This window comes from Miscanthus floridulus, chromosome 5 (genome assembly GCF_019320115.1).
Source record: "Miscanthus floridulus cultivar M001 chromosome 5, ASM1932011v1, whole genome shotgun sequence".
Lineage (NCBI taxonomy): Eukaryota > Viridiplantae > Streptophyta > Magnoliopsida > Poales > Poaceae > Miscanthus > Miscanthus floridulus.
This window is the reverse complement of record NC_089584.1, coordinates 24,023,609-24,049,584: the sequence shown is the minus strand read 5'-3', so window position 1 is coordinate 24,049,584 and position 25,976 is coordinate 24,023,609. Positions and strand designations below refer to the sequence as shown.

The 25,976-nt window shown below is 45.2% G+C and overlaps 2 protein-coding genes and 1 long non-coding RNA gene across 3 annotated transcripts; 2 read left to right on the top strand and 1 right to left on the bottom strand.

Moving 5' to 3' along the window:
• Nucleotides 1–450: 450 nt before the first annotated feature.
• On the top strand, nt 451–18,449 carry LOC136449696 (uncharacterized). The gene is made up of 19 exons (XM_066449853.1): nt 451–836; nt 2,392–2,429; nt 2,525–2,547; nt 3,052–3,158; nt 3,248–3,299; nt 3,368–3,452; nt 3,902–3,992; nt 4,261–4,299; nt 4,391–4,458; nt 4,563–4,625; nt 12,281–12,336; nt 12,440–12,513; nt 12,897–12,989; nt 13,058–13,159; nt 16,921–17,001; nt 17,101–17,192; nt 17,297–17,312; nt 17,833–17,943; nt 18,023–18,449. The coding sequence occupies exons 1-19, from the start codon at nt 663–665 to the stop codon at nt 18,125–18,127; spliced, it is 1,470 nt and encodes a 489-aa protein (XP_066305950.1). The 5' UTR covers nt 451–662; the 3' UTR covers nt 18,128–18,449.
• Nucleotides 5,922–8,208, bottom strand: LOC136449697 (uncharacterized). The gene is made up of 3 exons (XR_010758104.1): nt 7,294–8,208; nt 6,320–6,444; nt 5,922–6,206 (listed from the first exon to the last, which is right to left on the bottom strand). It is a non-coding gene; the product is annotated as an uncharacterized lncRNA (long non-coding RNA).
• Nucleotides 18,450–19,201: 752 nt separating the features above from the next.
• LOC136449695 (uncharacterized) lies at nt 19,202–25,733 on the top strand. The gene is made up of 3 exons (XM_066449851.1): nt 19,202–19,338; nt 20,166–20,221; nt 21,969–25,733. The coding sequence occupies exon 3, from the start codon at nt 22,140–22,142 to the stop codon at nt 25,200–25,202; it is 3,063 nt and encodes a 1,020-aa protein (XP_066305948.1). The 5' UTR covers nt 19,202–19,338; nt 20,166–20,221; nt 21,969–22,139; the 3' UTR covers nt 25,203–25,733.
• The last annotated feature ends 243 nt before the right edge of the window (nt 25,734–25,976 follow it).

Genomic DNA, 25,976 nt, shown 5'->3' with positions numbered 1-25,976 from the left:
TGCCGCTGCTGGAGCCGGTGGAGGACCTGGCGGCGAAGCCGGAGCAGTTGTGGCCGGCGGCATCTCTGCCGGCCTATTGTCGCCGCCGCTCATGAATCTAGGTGAGCGCCCCGTCCTTCCCCGGCCCTTTGTTGCCCGCGCCTCGCCGCCGTCGCCGCGGCACAGGCTCGCCCGCCCGCTGCTCTTTCACCGGCACAGTCTCGCGCTGCTGCTGCCGCTCTTGCGCCGCGAGACACGAGGTCGCCGCCAGGCCAAGGCATCCATATTTGGGGGGAAGGGAGCTGACATCAGGGCCCGCCGCCACCCTGTCTTGTCTCTACGAAACCGGCTTCCAAAACACTCAGGGTTAATTAAACGGTTTAAGAAACTTTAAGATGCTCGTCAGACGATTTTAAAGTTCAGGTGGAGTAGCCACAGCGCTAAAGATGAGTGGTTTTTCTGGTACACTTTTTCCATTACCTTATCTCGTGCTCCCCGCTTCGCCTGTTCCAGCTTTGCATCCCCCAACCCAAACGAACCCACGCGGCCACCCCATCCCCCACCACCGCCCGCTCGCAACGCGCCCCACGACGCACGGGCGCGCGCTCCGAGCGTTCGGGAACTCGGAGGCGGTGGTACGGTGGGAGGAGGAGAACCGCACCGCACCGCACCGCGGCGCAGACATGGGAGAGTACTGCCCCTCCCCGCAGGGAGACTCCGTGCTGGCGGCGGCGCCCTTGACGCGCCCCTCCCCGCAGTCCCCAGAGACGGCGGTTAGGCCGAGCTACGGGAGCTGCGACCGCCGCTACGTGAAGCAGGTCTTCGACAACCTCCACGGGAGCATCTCGCTCGACCCGGTGAGCTCCGCTGCATCCTTACTTCGCAGCCCCTGCTCTCGTCTCTCCTCGCCTCATTGCTCCTGGATTGATTGATTGATGATCCTTGATCGTGTCGGTCCTCCTCCTCCTCCTGTTCCTCGGGGGTGGATGAATTGGTAGACGATGCATGTTCGTTCATTGCTGTTTTTCATCAGTTCGGCTTGCCGCACGCGTTGCCGGCTAGTGGTGGAGCAGGATTATGCAATGCCCTTCGGGGTTTTCTGATACGCATCTGTTTCGTTTGGCTCTACGTTTTCCGCGGCCGCAGTTTACTCTTGCGATGCCGTTATTTTGCTCGTGTGAAAGCAATAGTTATTCACCCTTTTAGGGTTTGCTCCGCCGCCCCGCTCTTAATTTTCTTCCTTCAATTCCTTGTACCAACTGCCTTGATGAGCTGGACACAGTAGATTCCCATCTCTTCATGTGTTTCTAGTTGTTGCGCTGTGCCGTTTTGTTTTATGTTTTATGTTTTGGTGTTTGGTCCTGTTCATGTGTTGCATGTTGATGTTGGTGTGGCGCATGGACTCCTTGCATGATTAGCTGTGCATGTGGCGTCTCGTTTTTTCCAAATTAATAAATTCAACGGGGGTACGTTTATTTATTCTAATCTAGGAGTAACCGGAGAATAATGCTAGTGCTACTTTTAGAGGGAGAGGTATTATTTTTTGTTGACTTGTTGGGCCATAAACAAGTCTCCGGTGGCTAGTTTAATTTGCTTTGACTGTTACATGTGACTTCAACCTGACCTCAGGTGTTATACTGCAAATAAAATTTTAAATCATGTCAGCATTTTACTAGTTCTCTATTTTTGGGTAGGTAGGCAGTTTCACTGTGCATTACTAGCATTGACTCCACTGGTGAAAGAGCAACCGTTTGGTGTACATGACAAGTCTATATTGGCCCGCCTGTTTTGTTGTTGTTCATAATCACTTTACATCTTATAAAGTGTTTATGCTTGGTGTTTTACTTTACACCATAGATAACCACTTATGTTTATACTCTTTTAATTTCAGTCTTGAATAGTCATGGACCCAGTGCTATCTAAATAGCATTACTAACCATTTTTATTGATAAGCAATATATTCACATTTTAGGAACATTGAACATTTGTAGATTTCTGCATAAGGGTCAATAGGAAATTTATTTATTCTATTCATGTAATGGTCGCTAGGCCCTTTCAAAAACAGGTTGGTGCTAATAGTCCAACAAATACTAAATGAGTATGCTTTGACAGCTTGTGAAGTTTGCATTCATGCATCTATCTGTAACCTATTTGACCCTGTTTGCATAGCCCTGATAGTCATGCCTGGTACCTCTGTTTTCTCATTGCTGGCAAATTGGTTAACCATGACTTCCAACAAGTTGCACTTGTATTAAGGCTACAACTGGATTTGGATGTTTTAAAACTTAAAACTAACGTCTCATATATAGTATATCTCAGGAACTGGCTATGGTGCGGTGCCATTCATGTAACTTCTGCTGCTCATAGCACTCCCATATATAAATACTAATTGTTTCGGTCTTTGTTCTGCAGTTTGCCCTGCAGTTTGTTGATACCGAGGAGTTTCAGAGGTGACTGAGTTTAGTTAATTGCATCTTCTCATTTATCTATTCAACTTCTTTATGGCCTAATCATGATTTTGATTTCAATACATCATGCTATTTAGGTTGCGGGACTTGAAACAACTTGGTGAGTTCAGTTTCTCTCTCAATTTGTGGAATTTTGACAGACATATTGAAAACGAAATGGAGTTCCATTGCTTGTTATTTGTTGTTTAGCATTCCAATTCATATGTATTTGTCATTCTAGCGGACAAAAAGTTCTTTTTTGAACAAAATCAAGCAGACAAAACTGATGAGGGTTAATAATGGTTATTGCTATACATGATAACTATCTGTTCAAGATTCATGATTTGTTCCTTATTGGGTTGACATGACTACAACCAATTCACTATTTGTGCAGAAAATTATGCAGTGATTGAAATACATAGCTTTGTCGTCCCTGAATTCGTTTAGTTGACTATTTACATTTATGCAACACTTTACTCTGTTATTTACATGGATGCTTATGTTTTCAAGTTTTTCAAAATAACATATGAGAACGCTTACTTTTATTTGTAAAATCCAATTTAGGTGGACTTTATACTGTCAACTGTATTTGATGTTGCAATAACATATTTTTGATGGTTTTCAGGTTTTACATATCTCGTCTATCCTGGAGCGGTTCACACACGCTTCGAACACTCATTAGGTGTCTATTCGTTGGCTGGAAAGGCTATAAATAATCTTAAGACATATCAGGTGTGTGTGGCATCAATCTGAACTCTGAAGCTGACTGAAATGCTGGAAAGCTAAAATGTTAAGGTTAAGGTAATGTTTTCTTTTGACAGGGTGAAGAGCTTGGCATTGATCATGTCGACATGCAGACTGTAAAGCTTGCAGGTTGGTCTACACATCTAGGGTTCATTAATTATTAAACATCTTTGTGATCGTGCTTAACTCTTATTCAGGTCTCTTGCATGATATTGGACATGGACCCTTCAGTCATTTGTTTGAGCATGAGTTTCTTCCTAGAGTTGATCCTGGCTCATCCTGGTGATTCTCTTTTGGCATTTGGCTCCTTTTCATATATGGTGTTAATTACATCTAGGTGTGCTGTCCTATAACTTAAGTTATGGTTAGGTCCAGTGGTTCAAAAGACAAGCCTAAGGTTATTCTACTTGTATAGCTGTTATGCATAGACATCTGTATGTTCCCTTCTCTTTCATTTGTTACGAGTTTATGCTACTTTAGCTGTTATGGCTTATGCCTTTAAAATCACATGCTGTTTCTGTCCACATTCTGAATGGGTATACATTTACATTGTGCATGATGGCGTGATGATATAATTTCATCATTCTTGCCTCTTAATGAAAAACGGGTGCATAGCCACGTTCATGAATAAAAGATATAGTTTTGATCATTCTGACATTTAGCTACCCATGCTGCAATGCTTTACCTATCTTGGGGTTGGTGCCTTGACTTCTATGCTCTTGTTTATTCAGGTCCCATGAAAAGATGTCAGTGCTCCTTTTGGATAGCATTGTTGACAAACATGCAATAGATATTGAAAATGATTATCTCAAAATGGTCAAGGTAAGAATCATTTTGCTTCCAGTCCTTGTGTGGCACACACTAATGACCATCTTTAACCAACTCCCCCTCTCCATTAAAGATTCAGCTTGGTAATATGGATGAATGCAGTTTAATATGTTCTGTGATCTACTGCTTCTCTTTATATATGGAGTAAGCATGGGATCACATGGACAAAAATGTAAAATAATTGCATACAATTCGTTATAGTACATCACAGTATTTATATAGAAGTTCCTAAACCTTAATTAAACATTAAAATGTTCTGTAGGACATGATAACTGCCAGCTCTGAGCCTGCCAGCACAAAAGTATGTATCTTCTCTGTTTCCAGCCTGGTTTTCTACCTGTATTGAAAATGCATTGCTTACTTTGGATGAATTCTGAAAACTATTTCTTCAGAGTGCAAATGAGAAGCATTTTCTTTATGACATTGTTGCTAATGGTCGCAATGGTATAGATGTTGACAAGTAAGGGCCTCTCTGAATTGAACTTATGGCGTTTTCTTCTATATGCCCACAGTGGTTTTGTGCTATGATCTGGCTATGATATAAGGTTGAGTAACTGTGTGCAGGTTTGACTACATTGGCCGTGACTGCAGAGCATGTGGTCTTGGCTGTAATTTCCAGTATTGGAGGTACAATTGATTTCTCTTGTTTTACCTGTGTCAAATTATTCTTGTTTTCAGCCCTGTTTGTTAAAAATAGGAGTGAGAATAAATGTTACCGACCTTCGCAAAATATTTGACATCACTGTTCTTCATGTTGTGGGGTTCTCTGTCAAGGTGTTGACTATTTTTCCCCCTCTCATTTTATGCGGTCAGGTTGTAGGGCGTGTTTGGTTCATTACTCGGTTTGCTGAGCCGCAGTTATGGCCGCGCCTCAAGTCTGGTGCTGGATTTGCTCGCCACAATTTAGGCAAGAAAATCGCATGCAAAACACTAGCGGACAGGCTTGGGCAGTTGCGGCACGCCGAAACCGTGGAAGTGAACCAAACCGTAGCCTAAGCGAGTCAACGCGCTGAACTTTAGGCTGGGCGAGTTCTGGCAACGAGCCAAACGTGCCTGTAGTGCTGATCTCGCCCATGGAAATTATGGATTATCGGTTAAAAGTGGTTTTGGGGATGAAAGACTCTAAGGAGACAACTGGAAATCGTGTTAGAAAATAGGTTTCCTTTCCTATTCTGTCATCATTCTTGCTTTGTTAGTTTCTGCTTGGTATCTCACTGAGCCACATTTAAAGTGTACGACACTTGTATCTACACAGAAAGAAATGAATCTTAATTAGTTTCTCTGTCATATGATAGCTAGTGTTAGTCCCATGCTAGAAATTCAAACATGGGCACACGGCCTTGTATCTTTTACAGTCAGAGTTGAGTGCCCGTGCGTTGCTACGGGTTTCAAAATCCAAACGACCTTGTATTTTTCAGCTAACACACATGAAAGAAATATCTTGTGTGTACCATGGTTTCGATTGAGTACAAACATTGGTAGCCTAAACACTTTGTGCGGTCAAACGTCTTGCAACCACATCTTGTAATTCACTTTATTACTAAGCACCTCCTTAGAAGCCAATGATTAGAAATCTACCATCAACACCTAAATTGTTTACTTTTTAGATCCACCTTCAAACTAATATATGAGGCAAACTAAGATGCACTCCCATAAACATACATTGACCATGGTCAAGCAAGTCTAGTCGGTAAGCTGAGATCTTTTACCTGGGCCAAGATCAATATATTAAAAATCATTAACTTATTCAACATAAAATGCTTTGGTACATTCAATAGGAACCCATGCAAGAGCAAAACCTTTTTTTGTATTTGTAGCAATTTACATTTGGAACATGCTCGTTCAACATATCTTCTTATTTCCATCAGATATTGCGTCCATGCAAATTTGAGAGGGCATCACTCAGATTTTCTTTAAATGGGCTCTAAGGCCAATGGCACCTGATATCAAACCAGCCTACAAGGAAGAAACAGTGCATGAGACACTAAGCACAGGAAAGGGCCTGAAAAAAGTGCAAGATTATTTTCTAGTTTAAAGCTCATGGTCTGAACCTAGAACATGCTTCTTGTCAAGTGTAACATTCCGCTCACCATATTCTTTTAAGCTAGCAAATTAAAATAACTTGCTTCTTGTCAAGTGTAACATTCCGCCCACCATGTACTGGACTACAGGCGGCTCAAGTACTAAGATGAATATCACAAGCATCTTCTGAATAGGCATTGTCAAGCAAACAAGTAGTAAGAATTCCTACTCCTGCTGCTACCTTACCATTCTAAACAATCTACTTATAGGCATCAGAATTGGTATGGCAATGTCAAAACCTGTTAGATGAGCTGAGGCAGCCCTGAATGTGAATCAATCCATGTGAAGCTGGGCCCATGTCGACGATGCCCAGGTCTTGACGTCCTGTCAGATAAAAGGTATCATCGATCAACAACCTGTTGCCCTGGGAAAAATTCAGGCAAAATAAAATAGATGCACTCACGTATGGAATATGGTGGTGAAAATTTAAATTATACTTAAATAAGGACCACATTCTAATGAAGATTATAAGAAATTGCGATCAACTGTACGTGCAGGCACACCCTCAAGTCCAGTAATCACCTTCCATGTACTACCAAAAAATTAAACTGAAATAAAGACCACATTCTAATGAAAACTGTAAATTGTGGTAAAAAGAAACACGAAGTATTGCAGAGACAGACTGTGATACTTCACTCAGCCTCTAACCACCACAGATTATGAAGCATAAGAATTGAGACAATCAACAAACACTTATCTACATCTCACCTATTAAATACATCAGAGTAGGAGCAAATAGAAAACTCTATGAAACTGAATAATCTCTTGAGAATAGTTGTACAAGATGATGGAATTAGCAGGCCCCTTTTGCAGATGTATCAACAATTATTAGTCCCCTGAACTGTATCATTCTTTTGGCTATAATAGTATTTAGGGACTGCTAATAGATTGGAAGCTAATATTAAAAGATCTGGTCGATGTACTGATCATTTATATAGGGATGTGACAATGCAGTCCACAGGTTATTTCTACAAGAAATTTATTTTTGTGGATATGCAAAAGTTGTAGTACCTCTGTTCTTAGTCTGGCATTCATTGTCCTGTTTCTAATTGTGTTTCGATTTTATCTCAGAGCTCTGCTGCAGTGCACTAAAAATTCTAATAAGAAAACATACTGATATTTGTTCAGATAGACTTGCACTAAAAATTCTAAATCAAACTGGATTTTGATTTAGACTAAGAAGAATGCAAAAGAGGGCTCCTGAAATTTGCACCTGAAAGAGTGATCGGATGCCCTCACAGCAGCACCTGGATTACTTTGTTATCCACATCCTTCATCCTGTGAGTGAGTGATGACCTAGAGTGGGCCTACGTGATGCATAGGTTGAGTAACTGATGTCATCTCCCTGTGCATGCAAATTCATCAAACAGTAGCAGGTTAGATTGTAGTTGGAGTTCTTCAGTTGAGAAAGCAACGACGCACTGGTGCTGGATCGATCTGCAACTTGTCGTGTTAAGCACATTCAAGGCCGCCGGTTTCTCCTGTCACCAGGGCGTGGCTGGACACACAGGGAGACAATGGACGGAGGCCGTGAGAAGCCTAGGCCCGCGCGCACCACCGAGAGAGTAAGGGCATGGGCAAACCAACACGACGAGCGAATGATGGCGGAGGGCGACGACGGTGAGCGCGATTCCACAGTTGTCGTGCCGCATCCTCTGCCATAGGGCGAGATCCAGCGTCCACGTGTCCTCGGCCCGCCGCCACCTGCACCACCTCCTTGATTTGTCACCTCCTCCTCAGCTGGTGCGTGGGCAGATCCAGCATCGCCGCGTGCTCGACCCGCGCCGCTAGCTCCTCAACCCAATCCGCGTCCTTGGCCCGCCGCCTCTTCATCAAACGGTGCCAGGGCAAGATCAGGCGCCGCCGCATCCTTGGCCCGCCGCCGACTCCTCGACCAGCGCGAGGCGAGGCTGCGCCCACGCGACGGGGATGGCTAGGAGCAGGGCGGGGGTGTTGCTGGCGGCGGCGTGGACGAGCTACGGTGAGGGCGCTGAAGGTCGCCGTTGTGCGAGCTGTGACGATGACCTGGTGTCATGCGGGGGGGACCTTCGAGTCATGCGCTTGCAGCGGTTGCGTGATGGATTAGCGCTCGGGGCGGGGGATTAGCACGCCAGGGGGGAGGATTAGCGTGCGGTTGATTTTCTTTTTTTTCCCGATCGGGCGGGGGGTTATTTTGGGATGGGATTAGCGCGTGGGACGGGGATTACCGTGGGAGGGGGGGGGGGGGGGCGATTAGCGACCGGTGACAATGACTTACGGGTCTTTTTAGTTGTAGATACCTTTGTCCTTGCAAGATTTAGTTAAATAATTGCAGAAAAATTAGGTATTTAAATTTGTGGTGTATCATGTGTTTGTATGGAAGACTCACATCAATGTTTTCTTTACTGCAACTGTGCTGCCAGACTGTCATGTGGGGCCACGCCTATACAAGGAAACGGCGCGCCCGGGATGGCCGCAGAGCCACTGAGGATCTGGGCGGTCACCATGCGGGTAGGCGCGCCAGCAGAGGATATGGCGTGATCACCCAGTATGCAGGTCAGGAAGAAATGGCAAGTAGATAGAAGGAAATAATAGCCGATCAAGACCTTAGAATTAGGAGCAATTAGCTTCAATTTGTAGTGCTGAATGGCCTATATATAAGAGTCATCAGGATGAATAAGAAGCAAGCAAGAATTATTACCTAATCTCTCTTCTTCCTCCAAACCGACTGGAGCTGAGGGGCAAAATCTGGCCCAGCTACCACGGGTCGCGGCTATGAACTCCGTAGTCGGGGTCCTGCTAGTCTCGGACCTGACGTCCTTGACAATCTGGTATCACGATCCAGGCCTTCCTCGCCTAGCCGATCATCCTCGCCTCCGTCGCCGCTCCGAGCTTCTTCTGCCCCGCCCACCCCTCACCAAGCCGCTGCCATGGGAGACCGGGAGGCCGCCCTCTAGGCTACTCTGGACGCCTTGGCCGCCACCCTCAAGTCTCTGCAGGCATCAGGCGATCCAACGCCTGAACGCTACCCAGTCGACGTCGTCTTCCTCCGGCAACAAGTCCGCCACAGGGGAGCACCACCAGGACTGGCCGCCACGATTCTAGAAATTGGATTTTCCGCGGTATGGCGGCAAATCCGATCCGCTCATCTTCATTAACCGCTGCGAATCCTACTTCCACTAGCAGCGCATCATGGAGGAGGAGAAGGTTTGGATGGCCTCCTACAATTTGGAGGAAGGTGCCCAGATGTGGTACATCCAGATACAACAGGACGAGGGAATTCCGTCGTGGCGCTGCTTCAAGGACTTGCTGCACCTGCGCTACGGACCTCCTCTGCGCTTGAACCTGCTCGGCGAATTGGCGGCGTGCAAGCGCACGGGCACCATTGCGGAGTACCAGGATCGCTTCCAAGCGCTCCTCCCTCGCGCGGATCGCCTGGACGAGTAACAACGGGTCCAGCTCTTCACCGCGGGCCTCCAACCGCCGCTCAGCTTCGACGTCGAGGTGCATAATCCGCAGTCCCTCGCCGGAGCTGAGCCTGGCGCGCAAGCTCGAACTGCGGGAGCAGTACGTGGCTCATCCGCCTCGTGCGGCGCCCCGAGCACTCTTACCGGCGCCCGCACCGTGTCTTGCTCTGCCGGCGCTGCCCGTGGACACCACGACCGCCCCAGCCACAGTCACCGTGGAGGGTCGGCCGGTCAAGCGCCTGACCCAGGCCGAGCAGGAGGAACGCCGTCGCTTGGGACTCTGCTACAACTGCGGCGAAAAGTTCGGCCGGGGGCACAACTGGGTCTGCAAGCGCCTTTTCTTGCTGGAGGGCGTTGTGGAGGACGACGAGGACGTTGAAGAGGGCGCCACCGAGACGAGCCCCCACTTCTCGCTCCACGCCATCGCCGGCGTCCACTTCAGCGACACGATGCAAATCCAGGTCGCGCTGGGCGACACGTCCCTCATCGTACTCCTCGACTCCGGATCGACCCACAATTTCATCTCCGAGGCAGCCGCACAGCGCACAGGACTTCCTCTGCAGCACCGTCCTCATCTGACGGCCACGGTGGCCAACGGCGAGCGCGTCTCCTACCTGGGCGTCATCCGCCGGGCCACGCTCACCATCAGCGGCGACACCTTCGCCGCAGACTTGTTCGTCATGCCTCTCGCCGGCTACGACGTGGTCCTCGGCATGCAGTGGCTCGCGTCGCTGGGGCCGATCCTCTAAGATTTCCGCGCGCGGACGATGACATTCAAGCGGCATGCACGTGACGTCTGCTGGCACGGGATGGCAGGCCATGCCGCACCCGGCCTCCGCGCAACTACTGCCAGCGCCACCCTGCTGGACGAGCTCCTCGACTCCTTCTCCGACGTCTTCGCCGAGCCCCACGGGCTACCTCCTCGCAGCCGAGACCACAACACCATCCTCCTGCTAGGATCGCAGCCCGTGGTGGTCCGCCCCTACCGGTACCCGGCGACGCACAAGGACGAGTTGGAGCGGCAATGCGCCGCCATGCTGGACCAGGGGCTCATACGCCGGAGCTCCTCGGCCTTCTCTTCCCCGGTCCTCCTCGTTAAGAAGGCCGATGGGTCGTGGCATTTCTGCGTCGATTACCGTGCCTTGAACGCGATCACGGTCAAGGATGCTTTTCCCATCCCGGTGGTTGATGAGTTGCTGGACGAACTCCACGGCGTCAAGTTCTTCACCAAGCTGGACCTTCGCTCGGGCTACCACCAGGTCTGCATGTGCCCCGCCAACATCGCCAAGACGGCGTTCCGCACACACGACGGGCTGTACGAGTTTCTGGTGATGCCGTTCGGGCTGTGCAACGCTCCCGCCACGTTCCAAGCACTGATGAACGACGTCCTACGCCCTTTCCTTCGCCGGGTTGTGCTCGTGTTTTTTTATGACATCCTCATCTACAGCTCATCTTGGGTGGATCATCTCTGGCACCTCTGTGCCGTCCTCATCATGCTGCAGCAGCACCGACTCTTCGTCAAGCGTTCGAAGTGCGCTTTTGGGGTCGCCTCCATCTCCTACCTGGGGCATGTCATCTCCGAGGCCGGCGTCGCCATGGATCCCGCCAAGGTGCAGGCGGTCCAGGACTGGCCCTAGCCCCGCTCGGTGCGTGCAGTACGGGGCTTCCTTGGCTTGGCGGGGTACTACCGCAAGTTCGTCCACGACTACGGCACCATTGCGGCTCCCCTCACGGCGTTGTTAAAGAAGGAAGGGTTCCGCTGGACTCCCGACGCCACCGCGGCATTCTAGGCCCTCAAAGCCGCGGTCACCTCGGCTCCGGTTCTGTCCCTGCCGGACTTCGACAAGCCGTTCGTCGTCGAGTGCGATGCGTCGACCCACGGGTTCGGGGCAGTGCTAATCCAGGAGAAACACCCAATCGCCTACTTCAGCCGGCCCGTCGCGCCACGACACCGTTCCCTCGCCGCCTACGAACGGGAACTGATCGGTCTCGTCCACGCCATCCGTCATTGGCGTCCGTATCTCTGGGGACGTCGCTTCCTGGTGCGCATGGACCACTACAGCCTCAAGAAGTTCATCGGTGATCCACCAGCTACACCGCCACCTCTCCCGGTCATCCACAACGGCGCCGCTGTTCCGGAGCCCGAACGGGCAGTGCGCATCCGCCTGGCTCGCGGCGTTCAACAGGTGCTCATCCAATGGAAGGGCGAAACCGCGACCTCTGCAACCTGGGAAGCTGTGGACTCCTTCCTCCACAAGTACCCGGCGTTCCAGCTCGAGGACGAGCTGCTAGTCGAGGAGGGGAGAGATGTCATGTGGGGCCACGCCTATACAAGGAAACGGCGCGCCCGGGATGGCCGCAGAGCCACTGAGGATCTGGGCGGTCACCATGCAGGCAGGCGCGCCAGCTGAGGATATGGCGTGATCACCCAGCATGCAGGTCAGGAAGAAATGACAAGTAGATAGAAGGAAATAATAGCCGATCAAGGCCTTAGAATTAGGAGCAATTAGCTCCAATTTGTAGTGCCGAATGGCCTATATATGAGTCATCAGGATGAATAAGAAGCAAGCAAGAATTATTACCTAATCTCTCTTCTTCTTCCTCCAAACCGACTGGAGCTGAGGGGCAAAACCTCGCCCAGCTACCACGGGTCGCGGCTACGAACTCCGTAGCCGGGGTCCTGCTAGTCTCGGACCTGACGTCCTTGACACAGTCATTGTTACATCTTCTAAGTTTATATTGCATCCCCTGCAGATTGATGGAAGGCATGCGAGTGATGGGTGATGAAATTTGCTACCCTGCCAAAGATTGTAGGTTTATATATAGTCCTCACCTGCTTAAATTTTATCTGTCCTCTTTTCAAAATTCTTGTAAGAGCACTGAAATGTGACTTGTGTCTCTCTGATAATACAGACTTGAGCATCCATAAATTGTTTTCAACACGTGCTGATCTGCACCGGACTGTCTACACCCATGCCAAAGTAAAGGTATGGATGATTTATATTTCCTCCTGTTGTTTCATACCTCTTTATTTATTTATTTATGTACCAAAAAAAAAATCATGTTTACATCATCTAACATCACCTTTGGGTGGGTGGGTGGGTGTGTGTGTGTGTGGGTGGGGGGGGGGGGGGTATGAATTAGTTCAGCTTTTGAGAGATTCAGGATTCAAATACAGCCGCTGATTGAATTTCCTGTGAATTGGCATTCCTTTTACCTTTAAGCAAGTGCGTTTTGTGGTAAATTAGTTTTTTCGTAGCAATTTCACACATGGATGCCTTTGAATCATTAGTGGTTAACTTCTTATGCACCCGAGTCATTCCTGTTATGGTATTATCTGGTTCATTATCTGACATTCCTCAATCCTTAGGCTGTTGAACTTATGCTTGTGGATGCCCTCATTGAGGCTAATGATTACTTGGGGATATCATTGCATGCACATGACCCAGAAGATTTTTGGAAGGTTTGGTGTCTTTTATTGTTATTGTATTCATAGTTTTCCAGTCTATCTTACATCCCCTGAAATTACAGTTGGATGACACAATCATTAAAAGCATTGAGACTGCTCCTAACAATGAACTGGAGAAAGCAAAAGAAATCATTCAACGTATTCGCCGAAGAGAACTCTACAAGGTAGTATGATGCTCATATACAAGTGCATTTTGTCATGTCATTACACATGCTTAGTATACATAGGAGGTTCTGTTTTTTTAACACATATAGTTGTCCCATGTCCATGAATTCATGTGAATTAATTTATTCTTCGCAATCTTATACATTGAAATCCTGTAACATATTATATCACAGCTTCATGAGGCACCATATCGGAACCCGGGTATGGTGTTAAATGAGCAAGGGCCGGGTCGTCACCCCCGTGACGCGCCATGTCGCGATCTAGGCACGGTGTCAAGTGAGCAAGGATCGGATCGTCGCATCCTTAGTGGCGCGCTACATCGGCGCCCGGGTGTAGTGAAAAATGAGCGAGGCTCTTCACATCTGAGTCGACGGGTGCGAAGGGTAAGGAAGCTAGTCGAACCAACTAGGATCCGTTTAGGTAGTTGGAATGTAGGGTCGTTTACAGGTAAGTTAAGAGAATTAGTTGATACCGCGACTAGGAGGCGTGTAAATATATTATGCGTTCAAGAGACTAAATGAAAGGGTCAAAAGGCGAAGGAGGTGGACAATATAGGTTTCAAGTTTTGGTACACAGGGACAGTTGCGAATAGAAATGGAGTAGGAGTTTTGATTGATAAGAGCCTCAAGAATAGTGTGGTGGGAGTGAGAAGGCAAGAAGATAGGATTATCTTAGTCAAGCTTGTCATTGGTGATATGGTCTTGAACGTAATTAGTGCGTATATCCCCCAAGTAGGCCTCGATGAGAGTGCTAAGAAACAGTTCTGGGAAGACTTAGATGGCCTGATTAGAGCTGTACCTAGTAGTGAGAAGTTTTTATAGGAGGAGATCTTAATGGGCATGTAGGTACTACAAGCGCAGGTTTTAAGGCAGTTCATGGAGATTTTGGGTATGGTAGTAGGAATCAGGAGGGAGAGGAAGTTCTGGACTTCGCGGTAGCTTTTGACCTGATGATAGCCAACACATTCTTTAGAAAGAGAGAATCTCATCTAGTGACCTTCAGTAGCGGACAACATTCTAGCCAGATTGACTTTGTCCTCACAAGAAGAAAGGACAAACGAGCATGTTTGGGTTGCAAGGTGATACCAGGGGAGTGTTGTTTCTCAACATAAGCTTTTAGTGACAGACTTTCGTTTTCAGGTGCGTGCCCGTAGGGATAAACAAGCTAAGATTGAAAGAATAAAGTGGTGGAAACTGAAAGGGAAGACGTCAGAGGTATTCAGGGAAAGGGTTATTAAAGAGGGTTCTTGGAAGGAAGAAGATGACATAAACAAATGTGGGAGAAGATGGCAACCAACATTCGGAAGGTGGCCTCAGAGGTGTGTGGAGTAACCAAAGGAAGTGGAGGCGAGGCTAAAGATACTTGGTGGTGGAACAAGGAAGTCCAAAGGGCTATTCAGGAGAAGAAAGAGGGCTATAGACGCTTGTACCATGACAGGATCGTGGACAACATAGAGAAGTATAAGGTGGCAAAGAAGACTACAAAGTGAGCTATAAGTGTGGCAAAGGGTAGAGCATACGAGGATCTTTACCAACGTTTGAGTACGAAGGAAGGAGAGAAGGACATTTATAGGATGGCTAGGGTTCGTGAGAGAAAGACAAGTGACTTCAACCAAGTTAAGTACATTAAGGATGAAAGGGAGCATCTCTTGGTGAAGGAGGATGAGATCCGACATCGATAGCAAGAGTATTTTGATAAATTGTTCAATGGCGAGAATACGGACACAACCTTTCAGTTGGATGACTCTTTTGATAACACCAATAGGCGCTTTGTGCGGAGAATCCAAGAATCTGAGGTCAGAAAGGCGTTGAAAAGGATGAAAGGAGGTAAGGCGATGAGACCGGATGGTATCCCAATCGAGGTGTGGAGATATCTCGGGGACATAGCTATAGTATGGCTAACCAAGCTGTTCAACTATATTTTTCGATCGAACAAGATGCCTGATAAGTGGAGGAGAAGTATATTGGTACTGATCTATAAGAATAAAGGGGATATTCAAAGTTGTACTAATTACCGGAGAATTAAGTTGATGAGCCATACTATGAAGCCATGGGAGAGAGTTATCGAGCATCGCTTGAGAGCAATAACGCGGGTCTCTATAAACCAATTTGGTTTCATGCTCGGAAGGTCAACCATGGAAGCCATTTTCTTAATAAGACAAGTTATGGAGCGGTATATAGAGAAGAAGAAGGATCTACACATGATTTTTATTGACTTGGAGAAAGCTTAAGAAGAAGGATCTACACATGGTTTTTATTGACTTGGAGAAAGCTTATGATAAAATACCAAGGAATGTTATGTGGTGGGTTTTGGATAAACATAAAGTCCCAACGAAGTACGTCGGGCTCATTAAGGACATGTACAACAATGTTGTGACTAGAGTTCAAACAAGTGATGGAGACACGGATGACTTCCCCATTAGGATAGGACTACATCAAGGGTCAACTTTGAGCCCTTATTTGTTTGCCTTAGTGATGGATGAGGTCACAAGGGACATACAAGGGGACATCCCTTGGTGTATGCTTTTCGCGGACGATGTAGTGCTAGTTGATGAAAGCCGAATAGGAGTGAATCAGAAACTGGAGTTATGGCGGAAGACTTTAGAGTCCAAAGGTTTTAGACTCAGTAGAACTAAAACCGAGTATATGAGATGTGACTTCGGCACTACTACTCGGGAGGAGAAAGATATTAGTTTAGAAGGTCAAGTAGTGCTTAGGAAGGATACATTTCGATATTTAGGATCAATGCTACAGAGAAACGGGGATATTGATGAAGATGTTAGCCATATAATCAAAGCAGGGTGGATGAAGTGGCGGCAAGCATCTGGTGTCCTATGTGACAAAAGGGTACCACAGAAGCTAAAAGGCAAGTTTTATAGGACGGCGATTAGACCTGCTATGTTGTATGGTGCAGAATGTTGGCCTACGAAAAGACGACATGTTAACAGATAAGTGTCGCGGAAATGCGTATGTTGCGTTGGATTTGCGGTTATACAAGAAGGGATCGAGTTCGGAACGATGATATACGTGATAGATTAGGGGTAGCATCAATTGAAGAAAAGCTTGTCCAACATCGATTGAAATGGTTTGGACATGTCCAACGGAGACCTCCAGAGGCACCGGTGCGTAGTGGAATCCTAAGCCAGGATAGTAACGTGAAGAGAGACAGAGGAATACCGAAGTTGACTTGGGTAGAAGCAATAAAAGGAGACTTGAAAGAATGGAATATACTCAAAGACTTAGCGAGTGCTTGGAAGACAGCTATCCACGTGCTTGAACGCTTCTGCTGGGTTTCAACTCTAGCCTACCCTAACTTGTTTGGGACTTAAAGGCTTTGTTGTTGTTGTTCATGAGAGCATGCTTGTGCTGTGTTTTTTTTACCTTAACATGATTGTACTGTGTAGATATGGTAGTCCTGGCTTGTGTTTCAACAAACCAAAATTTCTTCCAAATAGTCCTAATGAGTAACCTATGTCATCAGATGCTTCTATTAAGATACTCAGGAGGAAAGGTTGTTTGGTCTTCAGAGATGTGTATGATAATACCTATATGAAAAAAAAAAATCACAGCTGAAGCAACCTTGTTATGCATCTTGTAGAGTGCAGTACAGCTATTCCACTCTAACTAGAATTTGTACTTGAGCTATGTTTCTGTTCAATAGATGCATAATGTAGCATCAGCAATGTATTGGTGTAGTTATTGCTTCAGCTAATCTTCCTTTTTATCAAAGTATTAAGCTATTCTGTTTCTTTGAGTTGCAGTTTTGCAACCAGTATTCTGTTCCAAAGGATAAGCTGGAGCATTTCCAAAATATTACTGCACAGGACATAGTTTGTTCACAGGTTTGCACTTTTCCCACATTTTATTAAGGGTGGCTGAAATAATCTGGCCTCTCTGAAGAATTCACACCTTTTTTTTAATGTTGACTCAACTTTCTTCAGAAATCTTCTGAGGTGCTGCTGAAGGAAGAGGATGTTGCAGTAAGCAATGTTAAGATAGATCTTACTCGTGGAAAAGATAACCCCCTTGAAAGGTTTCTGATATTTGAATGCTACTTTATCTCTCTTATTGATTTGTCTGAAATATCGAAATTCTAACTGATCACATTCCTTTGTGTATGTAACAACCAATCACCAGCATCAAGTTCTTTAAGGTAATTACTTGCTTCTGTTAAACTTATATGTGTCTTGACTCTTGATTAATGGCTATTTCAGTAACTATGATATGATTTTATTGCAAAAACTATGAATATATGTCCACTCTCTATCCGTCATGTTTCATTGGTGATTTTTAAATCTCAAATACACCTTTGTTATTGTTTACATGGTAGTTTTGCTATTGCCTTCTTGCCCATTTTACTGTTACTATTTTTTGGTAGTTTTTCACAGAATGTAGTAAGTAATTTAGCCATAATCTGTGTACATCATTTATTTTGAAGTCCTATTATTAGGAAGATAGCACCACTTTTCTGAAAAAGGTTGGACTATACCTTCAATACTGAATTTGAACCTTGAAGGGCGGTCTTTGTCCTTCTTTTTGTTGTATTTGTGAGTAACATGATTGTGAATTTACTTGTGCACTATTAATGCCCCTTGACAGATGTCTGTAGTTATTATTTATGAACGTAGATATCTCCAGGTTCTCTGGCCTAAGCAGAAATTTTGTTGCAACAGGATTTTGGATGCGATGAGAAGTTCCCCATCACGGATGACAGGGTCAGCCACTTGCTACCTGCGTACAATGAGGATAGAATTGTGAGGGTCTATGCCAAGAAGCCTGAATTGGTTAGTGAACATGAAGTCAGCTACTCTGTTTTCATCATGTTCAGCAGTTTCCGAATGTTAATGAAATACTTGGTTCCAGGTTGATGTGGTGTCAGAAGCCTTTGAGAATCTCCAGATGAGAATGTATGGTGAGAAGACGCAGGTGCACGAGACGCCCAAGAAAAAGAGGATTAGATCCAACTAGGCAGTTGGATTTTGTCAAATCACTCTTTAGATAGCATACAAATACGACACAGGAAAATAGACAAACAAGAAGATCTATAGGTAAAGCATCCTAGAATTAACAAGTTTTAGATGGTAGTCTGCACTGGTAAGGTGTAGGTATTTTGTGTACAGGTGAAGATACAAACAACATTGCATGAAGTATTAAAACTCACGTTGACGTACGAGGTACGATGCTGCATGTGCGTGAATTGGATAGCTAGCCAAATACTTTATGATGTGGCTGGATTTTTAAATACTTGATATGCATGATTAGCTCTATGGAGCATCTCTTTTTTAAGCGACCGACGGTGACCAATTATTTATTCTGTTGTGATAAACGTGTTGGCAGTGTGCTGCGGTTGCGAAATGAGAAAACCACAGAATAAATTGTACGTGGATAAGCAGGGCGAAGGTTGCTCGAGGCAGCTAGCGTTGCGGAGCGCGACCTTCTTGCGAGCTTCCCCCCGATCCATGGTCGCATGACTCCCATCTGCTCTCCTCCATGGCTAACTTGAGGATCTATGGCCAGATTATTTTGGAGAGGTGGGCGATCAAGATGAAGATGGACAATGAGAGCGTGACTGCGAGGAGTCTATCGATTAACAGAACCGACTAAACCATGCGCTATTTTGTACGGTGCCGCTACTTTTGAACCTGTGAATCGATTCAAGTGCTACAAAAGCATGTAAATTCTTATATGAGTTTTGTCCACTCACTCATGTGACACTTTTCTTTTCGTATTAGATGACATAAATTTTAACTACTCCTGCTAATATGATATGGTTGGGTTAACCTTATCAGTGTAAGATGATTTTTGGATTATGTTTGCTGAATTAAGGAAATGTAAATGATATTTTTTCTTTCCGTGCAAAACACGTTTGCTAGTACAAAAAGAAAATAAAAAACAAGAAATTGCAAAAGAAACGTGTGAAAACTAACAGCCCAGAAGAAGCCCGTGTGCGCTCTATCCGGGCCGAAAAACCCCAGATTGGGCCGTCCGTCCGCCGCATTTCCCTTCCGTGCCCCCTTCTAGCTCCACACTCTCTCGGCTCTTGCACCCCCTTCAACTCTCCGACGACTGGTCCCTCGCCCCCCCTTTCGCTCTCCGACGACTGGTGGGCCGCCGGCGCCACCCTACGCCAGGTGCCAAGGCTTTCGTCGGCCTCTTCGCCGGCGAGGAGCACCCGCTAGGTATTCCCATTCCCTCTCTTCCCTTTCTGCTGTGCGAAGCGGAGCACCAAACCCTAACCTAAAGCTATTTGGCTATGGTAGCGAGCCATTTTGTTTGCATGTGTTTTTGGGCACCAATGTCTGTTCTTTTGGTTGTTGAAGGTGTTTGGAGCATGGAACAGGTGGTGCTTCCAAACCTAGATTTCATTTTAGTAGCCATGAGTCCATTTCTGGTTTGGTTGGGGTTTCTCTAAGACTCTTCAGGACTCAATCAACAAAGCTTTGAGATATGTGCTGGTCTCCTTCTGGAGACATGCATCTCTTCTCAGATGGAGGGTGCCCGTGCTTCTGGGGCCACAGACGTTGTTGTGTGCATTCGTAGCTGAATAGTTGTGTGTGTTAGACTGTTAGTTGCTGATTGCAAGAATGTCCATGTATATTTGATAACTAAGGGTTGCTTTTTTCCGCTGTTGTACATGTTTCGCCTTTGATGCCGGCAGAAAGAAGTCTTTCTAGTCATTAGTCAAGACCTAAAGTCCTCTCCATATTATATCAAATGAGTGAAAGCTACTCTGTGTTTTTGACCTTCCTCCTCTCTTGCCACCGTAGACTTAGTTGGATAAATTTAAAAAAAAACGATTGTACTAAGAGTAAGAGCTACATATCTTTGGCCCAAAAGGGCAACAATTTTGCTATCTTTTCACCATCAATTTTTAGTAATGAATCTGATGTTTACATTATGCTGGCTATCTGGAATTGTTTTGCATTTCTTTTGTTTTAGAAAAAACTTTGTTACCATATATGGTGTAGTGAAATTTGAACACATATTGACGAGCACTTTTATGCAGGCAAGCTTCTGCTGCTCTGCATGCAATTATGAACTGATGATTATTGTTGATAACAGGTAAGTATTCTTTTTGCCATGTTACAGCTATAGTAAGCTTGCATGACCTTGTAGTCTGTGAACCTCAACTTTGCTTTCCATCCTGTTAAACTTTAGCACCAGGACCTGCTCAAAATTGTTTATGACTGATGAGGCAGTGGTTTTCAGATTTAAATGAGGAAAAAAATAATCAGAAGCCTCCCAAAAAAAAAAAAAAACTGGGGAAAAAATGAGGTGTTTTGGGATGCAAGGAACCCACAAAAAATGTGGAAACAAGTTCTACAAACTTTAAATAAATGATCCAGTAAATCTCGAAAATAAAAAAGAGATTTCTGTTGCATGCACACCTCAGCTACAATGTGAATTTCTGGATAGCCATCACAGATGATGATATTTCTCATCATTGGTGACAATTTTTTTTTGAATTTTCTCCAACTCCCCCCCCCCCCCCCCCCCCCCCCCCCCCCCCCCCCCCCCCAATTTGTAGGCCTATTGAGTCTTTTATTTGAAGCTTCTATAACATGTTTTTTAAGCTCCAGTTATTTTTGTGGGGTTCCTTGTGTCCCAAAACATCTGGAGTGTTTTTTCCAAAAAAAAATGGAGGTGTTTGAGTATTTGTTTACCTCACTTGAATTCAAAAACCACTGCCGCGTCAGCCCAAAACTACTTTTACTGGGCTTAGGGGCCAAAGCTAAACAGAATTAAAAGTTGGGATACTCAAACTAAACTTATTAGAGTTAGGGTCAAAATTAGAGAAACTGGGAACCTTGAGGAGCGGAATATGGACTTATTTATATGTGCTTATTTGGCGTTGCTGCTTGAGTTTTTTCCACTTCATGCTAGATGACAAAGGTGCATTTGGGCCTTTGACTAGAGCAGGGGATTGTCATATGGGATTGCATGTTTGAATTGTTGGATGCATATTTGTAGATTGTTATCACTTTGACAGGGGCGGAGCTAGAGCAAAATAGAGGGTGGGGTGCGACACTATGTAACTCTATAGATGGTACTTGAATATGGTGAAAAATTGAGAGTTATAGTTGATTTTTGGATTGGGCCTTGGTGCGGCTGCACCCGCAACGATCTATATCGATCCACCCCTGGCTTTGGATGCTACTAATACTGTAATGTGTATTGCAAGCAAGGTTATTATGGCATTGTATTTCCTCACCTTATCACCGCCTAGGCGATTAGAAGGGGGTGGCTTGCCTCATGTTGCCTTACTGCCTTAAGAACCTTGATTGCTAGCTATGCTTGTCATTGTGTTGCTTTTCTGCATTGTATCCAATGCTTAAATCCATTGGTGGTTTCTTTTATGCATGATGCTTTTGGTCAGATAACAATATTCAATTTCTTAAACCTTTCCTCATGCTCTTGTTGAAACTAAAGTTACTGCTAACGGACAGATGCTGTGCATGCATTTTAGTTTGAAACAAAGGGTATTGGAGTATGTCAAGTGGTGAATATATGATTCTTTCTCCTTAATTCATGTACATCTACTGCTTTATCGTTGGATCACCAATGCCAAATGCATCTAGGTACTGTCAATTTGAATCAATTGAACACCATTACACCAATGGCATTTTGTACTGCCCTTTTACAGTTTAGATTTAGAATATAGCTTGCGGTTGTGCCTGTTGTGTTTGATTGCTTGGTACAATATCATAATGGCGATATCCCTCCTTTCTTTTCCAGGGAGTTTAATTGACCTGGTAGAAGTTATGCTGGCATGTTTGTTTTATTGATTGGATTGTTTATTTTGTTGCAGAAATGTGCTGTTGGATTTTGTCCACATATGACCATGGGCAGTCAAAGATTTCTGCAACCTGCATTGCACGTCTTATTCTTAGAGAACTACTGCAGTGATTACTAATATACTGTGCTAGCCACTACATAGTATAACATTTCTGCAACGATACCAATTTCTCTTCTTGTTTACATGGAGTGCAACAGAGATGAGGCTGCTAGAGCGAAAGCACTTGCAGAAAGAAAAATGCTGGACAAGGATTTTGTTTGTGCAAAAAAGATGATTATCAAGGCGCAGCAACTCCTCAAAGAAGTGGATGACGTTGACATTCCAAAAATGTTAACTGTTTGTGATGTTCATTGTGCTGCTGGAGCTAAGGTGAATACTGAGATTGATTGGTACGGAATACTGCAAGTACCTGTAAATGCTGATGACGCACTGATAAAGAAGCAGTATCGTAAGCTTGCCCTTTTGCTACACCCTGACAAGAACAAGTTTGGAGGCGCGGAGGCAGCATTCAAATTAGTTGGAGAAGCAAACATAACTCTTACAGACCGGTCAAAACGTTCTGTGCATGACATGAAAAGAAACACCTTCAGGAGCGTTATAGCAAGACCCAATCATCAGGCACCAAAAAGACCTGCACCTGCTAGATCTAGTTCTACTCCTGTGAATCTCCATAATATGCATCAGCAACATCTGCATCAAGCCTCAAATCCTACAGGTCCGCAAACAACATTTTGGACTATTTGTCCAGCTTGTGGCATGAGATATCAGTACTACCTCTCGATCTTGAATAAGGCTTTGCGCTGTCAGAATTGTTTGAAGCCATTTATCGCACATGATTTGAAGGACCAAGCTATTCCTTCTGGGGCAAATCAGCGATCTGCTGGGGTTTGGAAAAATGCAGGTGCGCCACAGAATTTTACAGGCCCTCAATCAAATGTCACTGGTCAGAAAGGTTGGTCTGCCACTCCAGGAGTTCATGTTAATATCGGTTCTCATCATGCTAATGTAAATACAAAGAGGGAAACTGATGGTAATGCAGGTGGGCTGAAAAACAAAATGAAATCTGCCAGGGCCACCAGGAATCCTTCAAAAGCTTCAACTGCTGGATTGAAAAGGGGCAGGAGGGTGGCATTTGAATCTAGTGAGTCTAGCATAGCAGAAACCAGCAGCGACAGTGAGGAAGAGGTTCTAAAACATGGTCCTTCTACAAATAGTGCAGGGCCAGCTCAACAAACTCGCAGATCTAGCAGGCAGAAGCAAGAAGTTAGGTATAATGAGGATAGTGATGATGACGATGTTGAAGATGATGATAACGCGGTTGAGGATGATTTTGTTGGCTCTCCTGCTTTGAAGAGGTTAAGAAGAAGTGGCCTGTTCCATGGTGATCACAGTACTAAAACAGCAAAGCTGAATGAAGACACCGCTGGTCATAATGGTCTGAGTAACTGCAGTAACATAAAAGATACAAAGAACAGTGGTACACCATGTGAAGAGAAAACTTCTAATGGAGTTGAGCAGATGAGGAGAGAAACAATGCATGCTCGAGAAAATAGTGATGGCAAAGAAGAGCTATTTCATTCTGTCAGCAACAATGGTCTTGGTCTAAATGATGATGATGCTGCAGATGATAATAAATTCACTTTCCCAGATCCTGAATTTTTTGATTTTGACAAACTTCGAGATGCAAGTCAATTCAGAGACAACCAGGTCTGGGCTGTCTATGATGATCAAGGCTGTATGCCTAGATTTTATGCTCGAATCACAAGGGTAAAAAAGATTCCAAAGTTTATGCTGCATTTTGTTTGGCTGGAGTTCAATCCTGCAAATAAAGCGGAGGAGGCATGGTCTTACAGGGGTCTGCCTGTTGCCTGTGGACACTTTAAGCATGGGCAGTCAGAGACAACGGAAGAAACTGGTATGTTCTCCCGGACTATATCATTTGGGAGAAGCAAGACAAACAACTTCTATGAAATATATCCAAGGAAAGGTGAAGTTTGGGCCCTTTTTAAGGGATGGGATATTGGTTGGAGCTCAGACGCTGGCAATCACAAAAAGTTGAACCATCAGTATGAAGTTGTTCAAGTCCTCTCTGATCTCACCACGAGCACTAGCATTATTGTCATGCCGCTTGTGAAGATAAAATGCTATGTTAGCTTATTTATGCAGTCTGGAGAGGCAGCTCCATATGTGATACCTCAGGGTGACACACTAAGGTTCTCTCATTGTGTCCCGCATCATTTGATGAGTGGAACTGAAAAAGAAGGCATTCCAGAAGGATCTCTTGAACTTGATCCTGCAGCGCTTCCCTTGAACTTGGAAGAAGCTTTTCCTTCTGCTAACCCGGAATGCAGTTCTGTAAGAAGTCAGGGCCGTGACTCCAAACATGCTGGTTTGTCCAGTGGAGATCGCAAAGGATCCATGAATGTGGGGCAGGGGCAACATACAAAATCCGTGACTGCAGGGATCCCTACAAAGACACCAGAGGAAGAGAAAATCAAGCATAGCACTCATCTGCCTGAAGTTACAGATGTCGACGACGATGACGATGATGATAACATTTGTCAAACAGAGTATGTATGCGCTGAACCAGAATTCTATGATTTTTCAGAAATAAGATTGCTCCAAAGGTTTTCACCTGGGCAGATCTGGGCTCTCTATAGTGATATAGATAAATTCCCCAATTACTATGCATTTATACAGAAAGTTGATCTCAAGAATGATAAAGTACAAGTTAGATGGCTGGATGTCTGTCCTCAAGGAGAAGTGGAGAAAAGACTGTCCCAAGAACGGACCATTAGCATTGGAACCTTTAGGCTTTCCAGTATCCATGAGATGGTGACTTACACTGGTACAGATGCCTTTTCTCATCGTGCAGAGGCCAGATCTACTGGCAGAAAAGGCGAATATGAAATATTTCCTCGTCTTGGTGAGATATGGGTGGTTTACAAAAATTGGAGAGCTGGATGGACTGCGCAGGATTTTGAAAAATGTGAATATGAACTGGTGGAGATATTTGGCTGTACTGATTCCTCCATACAAGTTCGGCTTGTGAGGAAGGTGGATGGTTATAAGATGGTATTTATGTCGTACAGAGCAGCCGGTTCTGTGAAGACAATAAGGAAGGATGAGTACCCCAAGTTCTCTCACCAGATTCCCAGCTTTCATTTGACACATGAAAAAGGTGGCCAGCTTCAAGGCTATTTCGAGCTCGATCCCCTATCACTACCAGAGGGATTTCTCTACTGATTCGATCTGAGATAAACCTTATCAACATCGAATCTGGAGCTTTCCTGTGATGAAGTTTCAGGAACTGAGGTTCAGTGAATGTTACGGTCCACAATTCAACATTTTTTCAAGTGACAATGACATAAGATGTCTGGATTTGAGCATTCGTAGCACTAACGTTGTTACAGTTGACTCAATCTGCACAATGAAGGCATTGACTTTTGGACTCTTTGCTGGATGGCTGTCCTGCAGCTGCAATTCACAAGACTAGTAATTTTTTTTACAGTTGCTGTTTGTAGTTAGCATTAGTTGTATCAATGGTTTTAGTTCTGGTGTAAAAACTGCTACTTCTTTTTTTCTCTTGTAGTGCACTCTAATGGTAGTACTCTGTTTGAACAGTGAGGTGCCAGCCTGATTAATTATCAGAAGAGTTCAATTGGCCACCCTTCCATGGAACTGAAACATGAAATCGAGCTATAGCCTGGCTAGGCTGATCGATCAATGTGTCATGCTTGTGTTGCTGTGCGGGGACATAGATGACATCCTCCTGCGGCTTATCAGTGTTAGTCGCTGAATTCTCACTCTTGGTAGTAGGAGAATTCTTACTCTCATCGAGAGAGAATGACACTAGGAGTTGGGGTAATTTTCTTGTCTATTTCTCACACAAGCTCACACAAATGCCATGTCAACCCAAGGGGTTGGGGTTACATATTTATAGGCTGCTAGCCAGCCAAGCATATGCCAAGATGCTAGTCTAAGATGCTAATATGCTGTCCTAGCTAAGATGCTGTCCTC